The sequence below is a fragment of the Zosterops lateralis genome (genome assembly GCF_965231275.1).
Source record: "Zosterops lateralis genome assembly, chromosome: 18".
In the NCBI taxonomy this organism is placed as follows: Eukaryota; Metazoa; Chordata; class Aves; order Passeriformes; family Zosteropidae; genus Zosterops; species Zosterops lateralis.
The window spans coordinates 2,648,475-2,657,386 of NC_139778.1; the positions used below are offsets into that span (position 1 = coordinate 2,648,475).

The 8,912-nt window shown below is 47.0% G+C and overlaps 1 protein-coding gene across 1 annotated transcript; it reads right to left on the reverse strand.

Annotated features, from left to right (window-relative positions):
* Positions 1–549: 549 nt before the first annotated feature.
* On the reverse strand, positions 550–8,525 carry WBP2 (WW domain binding protein 2). Its single transcript, XM_083874583.1, has 8 exons — positions 8,393–8,525; positions 6,638–6,746; positions 5,962–6,097; positions 4,331–4,423; positions 4,001–4,117; positions 3,667–3,789; positions 2,490–2,566; positions 550–2,313 (listed from the first exon to the last, which is right to left on the reverse strand). The coding sequence occupies exons 1-8, from the start codon at positions 8,449–8,451 to the stop codon at positions 2,260–2,262; spliced, it is 768 nt and encodes a 255-aa protein (XP_083730709.1). The 5' UTR covers positions 8,452–8,525; the 3' UTR covers positions 550–2,259.
* Positions 8,526–8,912: the final 387 nt, after the last annotated feature.

Genomic DNA, 8,912 nt, shown 5'->3' on the forward strand with positions numbered 1-8,912 from the left:
GAGGATGTGAGGCAAAAGGGATGTGAAAATGAACAGAATCTGGAAGATGTCCCTGCTGGCTGGTCAGGAAATTCAAGGGAATGAGCCAGGGAGACTGACCAGGACCTGATCCCACATGGAACACTCCTGTCCTGCCCTGCCAAGTGAGACAGACACACCAAACAGCACAGAGGGAGGAACAGCTCTGGCACTGCTGCTGGAGCACAACTCCCAGATTTTCCAGGGACAGGAGCACAACTCCCAGCAAACCTGAGACAGCTCCGAGCTCACCGGGCACAACCACCCAGGCACCTCAGGACACTTACAGGAAAAAAAAAGGATAAAATTGTGGCTTGCTTCTAATTAGAGACATATTTTAGAAGCATTAATTATGCTGCATTGCTGAGCTAGTTCTTGCAAAGTAAAATAGTGAACAGGTTGTAACTTTTATGAGGACAAATGGTCTAGAAAAACAACCTGGGTGACACATCTGGGTAGAGTAAAGCAGCTGCTGCACCAGCTCCCAACAGGAACTGTGAAATGGGAGTTTGCTGAAACGTTTTAATGAATTTATTTTCATTCACAAAGTCACCCAAGAAAAATCAAGCTACAGATGTCACCAGTGAAGAGCCAAATGATTTTGCTTCTAATAACAAAATATAAAATCCAAATGATTTTGCTTCTAATTCCTCCCCTCCAGATCCAAAGCTACCAACTCACCAGAAATTTGCCCACTCACACACACACAAACACTCCAAGTTTTGAGCTGATTTCTCTTTACTTCACAGTCTTGGCAAAACAAATCTGCATTCAAAAGTCATTTCACATTAATATATTAATCAAATGCTTTCAAAATAAATATATATATATTTAAATAACATTTCTTTACATCACTGCAGTAGCAATTTTAGAAAAGTCAGTGCACAAACAGTAGCAATTTCATTAATCAGCTGAACTCAAAGAAAAAGAAAACAAGAGGTGGACCTTTTTTCTCTCCGAGCAGGCTGCATGCAGCAAGTCTCAGCAGTTCCCTAGCACAGGATCTTGTGTCACACTTTGCTGGGAAGGATTCTCTCTCTCAGCTGTCAGAAGTCAGTGAAGTGTGACTTGTGCAAAGCTTTGTACAATGCAAAAGTTTCACAGCCCAGATTCTGATCAGTCCTGCAGAGGTTCTGCACTGGAGCTGTTGCTAATGAGACCAAGGAATCAATGTTCAGGTGACTGGGAATTCACAGCTGGACCAGGAACACAAACAGCAATTAACAACACTTTGTACCTTACAGCTTATTCCAATATTTTGCATATTCTCTCAAGTGCTTCCAAGGCAGAAGTAAAGCAATTGCTTTCTGCCCATTAGTTTGTTAATTCACTGAGTAAATCACAGCAGGAAGATGCTTCACTGGCCAAGAAGTGTAACTCATGTTACAACAAAGGAAAAACATAAGTGCATTACAGACTATGAGGAGAATGTTCAGGACTTAGTGAACTCATATATCTAACTGGGAAATAGAGAGTGCAGAAATATTAGTGCTCCCATGGGATCTAAACTGGTCAGATGCTACTGGAGAACCCTGTGAAGAGCAGCATGTCTGAGGAAGGGAAGTTGGTCAGCATTGTCATACATGGTGAGCAGCAGGGAAATTTAAAGGGTTACCAGATTATTTGCTATGATTGTCAGGAATGACTTAGATTAAAATAAAAGAAACCCAAGAAAGCTGAATATATATCTGGAAAATGTCATAGGTGTGTATTTCCTTTGAGATCCCAAAGGTTGCCTTTGAAGTCCTTTCTCAAAAGCAAAGAGTTGGATGTGACACTCTGGACTAAAAAGAATAACCAGAGGCATCCCTGTCCAGAGGTGCTCTTGGATGCACACTAAGGTAAACTCAAGACACCCCCCACCCCCAAGAGCCTTGTTTCCATGTCATGATCATGTTAATTAGCAGTTTAGAGCAGGTGCTGACTCCAGAGAGGTACAATTTAAGTATCAAAAGAAGCAGAGCTAAGGGAAGCAGTCAGAGATGAAGAAAACCCCCAGGTGCAGTGATGCTGTGACAGGGAGGAGGGAATGCTGCAGGACAGCAAACCCTCAGAGCTCCACAGGGGACCCAGGCTGCCAAAATCCCTCCCCTTGCTCTGCACAAACCTACTCCTAGAGCTCCTGAAAGCAGTGTGCCTTGGGGGAAGGCTCTACTTCTCAGTGCTATGGACTGTGCCCCAGAATTCTGCCAAAATGGAAAAAAAAGAAAGCAACGAGTCGTGGAGAAGTTCTGTGTCAGCTTATTGGTTTTTCTTGTCCTCTGGTGGGAAGTATGGAGGAGGGGGTGGCTGGTCCTGCAATAAACAATGACAAAAAGACATCAGTGCAAGAATAAAATATTAAACTCAAAGCCCCCAAAAAAACCCAAGACACGAACATCAGTTCAGACCAACTTTGCTGTGCCACTGAGGGAAGACCTACCAGACACACCCCTGGGCTCCCCTGCAGCCCCAGAGCAGGAGGGACTCACCGTGGGCATGTAGACGTTGTGGGGGTTGCCTGGGCTGTAGTAAGCACTGGCAGCAGCTTCAGCAGCCTTGGCTTCAGCTGTCACAGGGAGAGAATTGACAGGTTAGGGACACACAGAGAACTCTCACAATAAAACAAGAACTCCTGGCCATCAAGAGTTACTAACAGAGCACCCTATGACCAGTGCTCAAGTTGCAAAACAGCTACAACAAACAATTGAGCATTATCTCTTCCAGTTCCCACAGAATTGTCAATTCCCAGTGAAACAGAGGAAGATTGAGTTTGGAAATGTCACCTGGGACTTGCATGTCAGCCATAAATAAATGCTAGCTGCTGCCTTGCCTAAATACAGACAATGGCCTTTATAAACAGGCAGTGAACAAACCATCCTTCCTGGGAGTGAAATCAACAGGCAAAACAAAAATCAGCACAAGTTTATAGCAGCTCAGGGGATTCGTGTATTAACGATGGTGATTTTTGAGGATAATCCAGATCCTCCATTTCTGCAGAACACAAAGATCTTCTACAACCTTCTGGAGCAGTCCCACTTTCCAAATAATAGATCAAAGATGAATGGTTGTTTATTCAAACTGAAAAGTTAAATCCTTATCCAAACAAATACCCTTACCTGCAAGAGATCTGTGGCTGTGCCCAACCACAATAGCTCTTTTTTCATTTTAATAAATCCCAAATGAGTGAAAAATGAGGCTGATATTTCCCCAGCTCCTTTCCACCACCTCTTACCCTGTTCCATATTGTTTCAGCAAAAACAATCACATTAAGAGTGAAACAAGGGAAGGGGAAGCAAACACCACCAAAGCCACAGTTATGAACTAAAATGGACCACAAACACATTTCACCATCAGTTTCCTTGTATTCATCCATTAGGGCAAGATTACCACCACAGGAGAATCACAAACTGTATTTTTTCTGTCAGAATAAGAATAAAGCCATCTGTAAAATGCCCACTAATGGTGTCTACCCTGGAGAGAATCAGGCTGGACTCCAGACTGAGCTGGATATAGAAGGCTGGAGATTAGGGCAGCTCCCTAATCCCTTTTCTAAACAAATTTCAACTTCTAAGTGGAGCTTCAAAGTTCCCCAAAAGACAAGAAACAAAGTGTGTTTCATTCCTAACAAAACTGTTGTGAGTTCATTCCCCTGGACATGGTCCTTACCTGCAGGAGTGGAGGGCAGGTCTGGGCCACTGACGTGGGGCTCCATGGGCCCTGGGTAGGGTGGGGGTGGAAGCTGCATGTAGCCCACGTTTCCATCTGCTGCAGGAGGACCAGGATAAAAGTCTGCCAGGAAAGGAGATCACACAGCAAGAGACTTAACTCCTCTGGGTGGAGTTATCAACCAAAAGAAGCCAAGACAAACATAATTAAACTCAGAACAAAAGCTACACAAGTCATCGCTAAAATACTGTGTAAAATCTGTGGGTTTTGCCCTTTTAACCTATTTTAACTCTTACTCACTGGAATAATCCCCAGCCTTAGTTTCCAGGCTCACCTGGAGGAGGAGGTGGGTATGGATAGCCCCCATTAGCTGCAGGTGGTGGAAAAGCATAGGATCCATTTGGCATGTAGGAATAGCCATAAGCTCCACTGGGTATTTCACCTCTGGAGACTGGAAAAGGAAAGACAAGACCTCATCAGAACATCAAGCCTGCCTCAAATGCAGGCCAAGAACTCCAACAAACTTGGAGTCCTTGTAAGAAAAACAAGTAAGTGTCATCTCAATAAATCTTCTGTTCATTGGATGTGAAAAAAGTATTTTTTAAAGCAAGCTTCAGGCTTGCTGAAACCCCAGAACTCTGGCAGGCACCCAAAACTTCCATACCTTGTGACGCCACCTGCAGCATCCGCTGCCCAAATTCAATTGCACCCCCAGCTGAAAAGGTCATCTTGAACGTGGCAGATCCTTCCCAGCCACCTGAGGGAGGAAAGACAGCACTAAGGAGCAAGGAGAAGCCATTTCCATGCTATTTAGGTTACTTGCTGCATCTACAGATGCTCTGTATATAATTCTTTAAAGAGCTTATCCCAAAAATCCATATTAAAAAAAAAAATAAAAGCAGAGGAAGTGGCAGAATTATGGTATCATCAGAAAAATTCACACTGGGGTATTGTCAGGTCAAGAGACACCTGAAGCAGAAACATCCATGAGGGAGAGCTTCAAAAGCTTTCTGGAGCTGTGGCTGTTGCCACAGTAGCTGTCACAGGCCAAGCCATCAAGAGTGCTGGATTTGCTCTTGCTTTGGATAAGATTAGTGCAGAAGACAGGGATTTTGTTAATCCCGTTTGCTAAAAAGCCTCTGCAACTACACCTAACTGTCAGCTCCAAATTAGTTTGGGAGTCAGAGTGCCCAACAAAGCAAAGAGCTTAATGAAAAACATGGTCCACACAAATCCATTAGAGCCCGTGGAAGATATTTCAAGTCAGGATAAATAATAATTTAAAAACAAATAAATTAGTGACATCTCACATTACAGTATAAAAAAGAAAAACATGCACAGTCCAGAGTCCCGAGAAAGCATCAAAGCAGAAGCTGTGCTGAAATAGAAACAAGTAGATTAAAGAGCCTTTTAAGCTAAACCAGACTCTCATGGCTGCTAAGACAACATCATCATTAAAAGAGATGGCCTCGGGGGAAAATTCACAAAGACTTGGTTGAAGTCTTTTGCCTTTCACACAGTTTAGTGTGTCATTAATGTTCAGGCTCCCTCTCATGCTGGATGGTCCCTGCAGAAGCCACAATGCTGATTTCAGAGCTCCAGCTGAAGGCTCTGACACCCTGGGCTGTGATTTCTGTGCCACAACTACCAGACTGACTCAAGCTGAGGATGAAAGTTTGCTGAACGCTTGTGCCTTTGGTAAAAAAAACCAGTCAAAACCAAAATTATTCTTGAAAATGTCTGCCACAGCCTTCTCATTGAGTTTAACGTAAAACAGCTCCTTAAATTCCCTGATTTCAAAAGAGTCCCTTCCCTTCCAAGTGCCACTTTCACTGCCAGGATGCACTACAGCAATAGCACACCTTGAACTGCACAAGAAACACAATGGAGAAAGTGCTCTGGGGATCTGCACCTGAACCCAGAGCCAGAAAGGAACTCAATTTTTGGCACAGGAGAACCTGGATGCAAGTGGGATAGGTGATCCCAAGTGACCAAAGCAAAATTACATCCTCGTTCTTGCTGACTCCACTCTGATGTTTATTTGCTGAGATCACTTGTTTAATTGAACTTTGTATTTTGCAGAGAGCAGGAACGAGATGGGCTGCAGAGAACATCTGCTCATGGTAACTGAACAGGAGCTGGTAAGGGGAATATTTTTAGCTGCCAATGAAAGAAACATGTTTTTTCAGGAGTGTGAAAATCCATTTGGAGAGTGTCAAGGTTTGGGTAACCAGGATTTTGCTATGGACTGAGCAGCTGAACTGAGACACAGAACATACATTATGTGATACCCACCTCCTGCCTCTGCTTTCACTGTGCCCTTGATGTAATTTGCTCCAAACACTGGCTGCTTAATCTCACAATCCTTCAACAAATAAAAGGGCATCACAAATGACTGCATAGCATCCTTCCCCTTCGACACAAAGATAACCTGAAAAGAAAATAATGTTACAAGAGCTATTCAAAACAAACAGGAAACACAGCCCTAATTTATTTATTACATGAACAGACTTCTCCATGGACTGAAACTCCCTCCCACATCATCAGTTCTGCAAGCCAAAAGCTGCACACAACAGCCACAGGGGTAAACCAAATCCTCAAGGTACTAAAAGCCTTTCAGGAAGTCCCTTGCTCAGATAATGCTCCTCCCAGCTTCCAGAGAACCTGCTGCTCCACACAGCCATGATTTAGTAGCTGTGCTGTTGCATTCAGCATTTCCAGACCACTGCTAATTTCCAGTTTGAAGATGCTTGATGGACTAAACAGCTGCTTGTGCAAAAACTAATCAGATTTATTATCTGTTGACAAATAGATGGGATATGCCATGAATTCATAATGCTTCCCAGAGGGAGAGGATGAGCCACACTTCGAGCAGGAGTAGATTATCCTGACTTCCATGCATTGAGGACATTTAAATACAGACTCCAGGGCTGTTATCTCCTTAGAAGAGATAAAGCCTTTCACCACTTACCCGGTAGGGAGTCAGGAAAACACTCCCTTTCTTGGTGCCCTTGAAGGCCTCTGGCATTGGCTCCAGATCACTGAAGGTGATTTCTACATGGTCATAGGTCATCAAGACACTGCAAACAGTGACAGAAGAGACAGCAGTTACAGCTCAAGGCAGACATGCAGCAGGTACACAAGTTTACTGATCTACCAAAGCACCTGTAACCTCAGCACTGAGGGAGATACCAGGCACTCAAAATCAGGTCTGGTTTGCCTTTTTGTTGTTGCTGTTGGCAGCAGCAGCAACCAAAGTAGCACTGGCTGCTTGTTCCCTTCCTGGTGTGCTGACACAGCTGCTGCTGGCTGCATCAGGGAGCAAACCCTGAGCTGATCGAAATCTCAAGATTTTTTTTTTAATTGTTTCGCATTTCTGTTGGATCAGTTCCCTAATTCAGTTGTCCACAAGTAACATGACAGAGGAAGGACTGCAGGAGAAGAAAGTGCTCAGGCCATCTTATGCAACATGGTTGTTGAAGGTCTCACCACAGCTCAAGCACCTCTGACACAAAAATGTGATCCAGAGGAACTCCCCTTCCTTGCCACAAGACTTCACTAACTTGTGCTGCCTGCACTGATTCCTTAATTCTCAATTACAAACTGACCCGATTAAAACCTTTGCATGGACACAGCAGGTAACTTGTACTGACATTACAGCACCCACTTTAGGGACTCTAATCCCTAAAGCTGCAGAAATCTCCACCACCTCTATCTTTGGCAGCTGACACGTTTCCATCCTCAGTCATTTGCCAGTAAAAACCCTCCAGGAACAGCTCGGGAAGGGCACTGGGATCAGCTCTGTCCAGGCTGCAGCATTCCAGCTGGATCAGCCCAGGGACAGGCAGGGAACAGCTGGGAACAGCAACACCTTCAGCTGCTGCAGCTCTCCCAGGCAATGCTCATTGAAGTACCTGAGTGGATCTCACTAAAGCCTCCTAAGAAAGGCCGCATCCCAAGAGGAAGTCAGGCACAGAACTCCTACACCAGTGTTCCAGCGGCGCCGTGGAAAGGAGCGCTGGAGGATGAAGCACCCCTTTGTCCCCGAGGCAGATGACTGCCACGTCAGAACGGCGCTGGCAGACGGCGGCTGCGGACAGCCCTTTGCCGTGCAGACAGAGGCAGCTCTGTGCAGGCTTGCCGTTTCCATGGTTATATCCCAGCACCTTTCTCCAACACTGTGGCTCCCTCCCGCACACACAGAGAGGGGCCGTGCTCCGGGAACGCGGCAAACCACAGCGGGCAGCCTTTAAGCCGAGGGACGATGCAGGTGCGGCATCTCCGAGAGGGGAGCTCTGGTCCAGCCCAGATCACCTGGGGGGAAGCTGAGCTCTGCCAGCCCGTCCTGAGTCCTCGGGGGAGAGGCTGGGCACAGCAGCAAGAGCAGCAGCAGGCTGCGGGACAGGCTGGATGCGGAGGGAAGCGGTGCAGGGGGGGCAAGGCTCGCAGCTGAAGCCCAGCAGAGCTCCCCCCGCACAGGCCTTGGGGCAGGGGAATACGTACAGCCCCTAAGCCGCAGGGAGACGAGGGGAGGACGAGCAACGCCGGCATCGAGAGGGTTAAACCACCCCCTTCACCCGCCTCGCCCCCTCAGCACGCCCCCCCGTGACCCACACAACCGCTCCCCCTGAGGGGGAAGGCAGGAGGAGGGCGGGGGGAGAAGGCAACTCGCCGCTATCCCCCGGCTCCCGAGGCCGGAGGAGGGGAGAAGGGGATAGCACCTCACTTCTCGCTGTTGTTAACGATGACGCCGCCGCCCTCCGAGTGGTTCTTGTTGAGCGCCATCGCCGCCTCCTCCGCCTCCTCCTCCTCCTCCTCACAGCATCGATCCTGCTCTGCGCCTGCGCGGGAAAAAGGTGCTGCCGTCAATAGGACCGAGGAGCATGCTGGGAGTTGTAGTCATTGCCATAGGCGGAGTGGGTTACTTCTGGTTCTCCGCGCGATGTATGCTGGGAGTTATAGTCCACATCGCCACCTTTGCGCCGTGCCATTCGCCCGCGCGGTGTATTCCGGGAGCTGTAGTCCGTCCCTGCACTGTATTAACGCCCTCCGTGTCGGCCGCGCGGTGCATGCTTGGAGTTGTAGGCTGGCCGCCATGATCCCCCCCCCCCCCTTCCCCTCAGGGCCTGGTACCCTGTCTATGATTGTGCTGTGTCGTGGAGTTAAATAAAAATAATCCCGGATATCTGGCGGTTCTGCGCACGAAATGAGATTTAGCTCTATAACAGCGAAGATGCTTCATTTCC

Coding starts and splice junctions, on each gene's coding strand:
- WBP2 (XM_083874583.1), bottom strand. CDS start 8,451: ATGGCGCTCAACAAGAACCACTCGGAGGGCGGCGGCGTCATCGTTAAC. Junction 6,098..6,637: donor TTTTCCTGACTCCCTACCGG/GTAAGTGGTGAA, acceptor TTTTCTTTTCAG/GTTATCTTTGTGTCGAAGGG. Junction 2,567..3,666: donor CCTGCCCTCCACTCCTGCAG/GTAAGGACCATG, acceptor TCCCTGTGACAG/CTGAAGCCAAGGCTGCTGAA.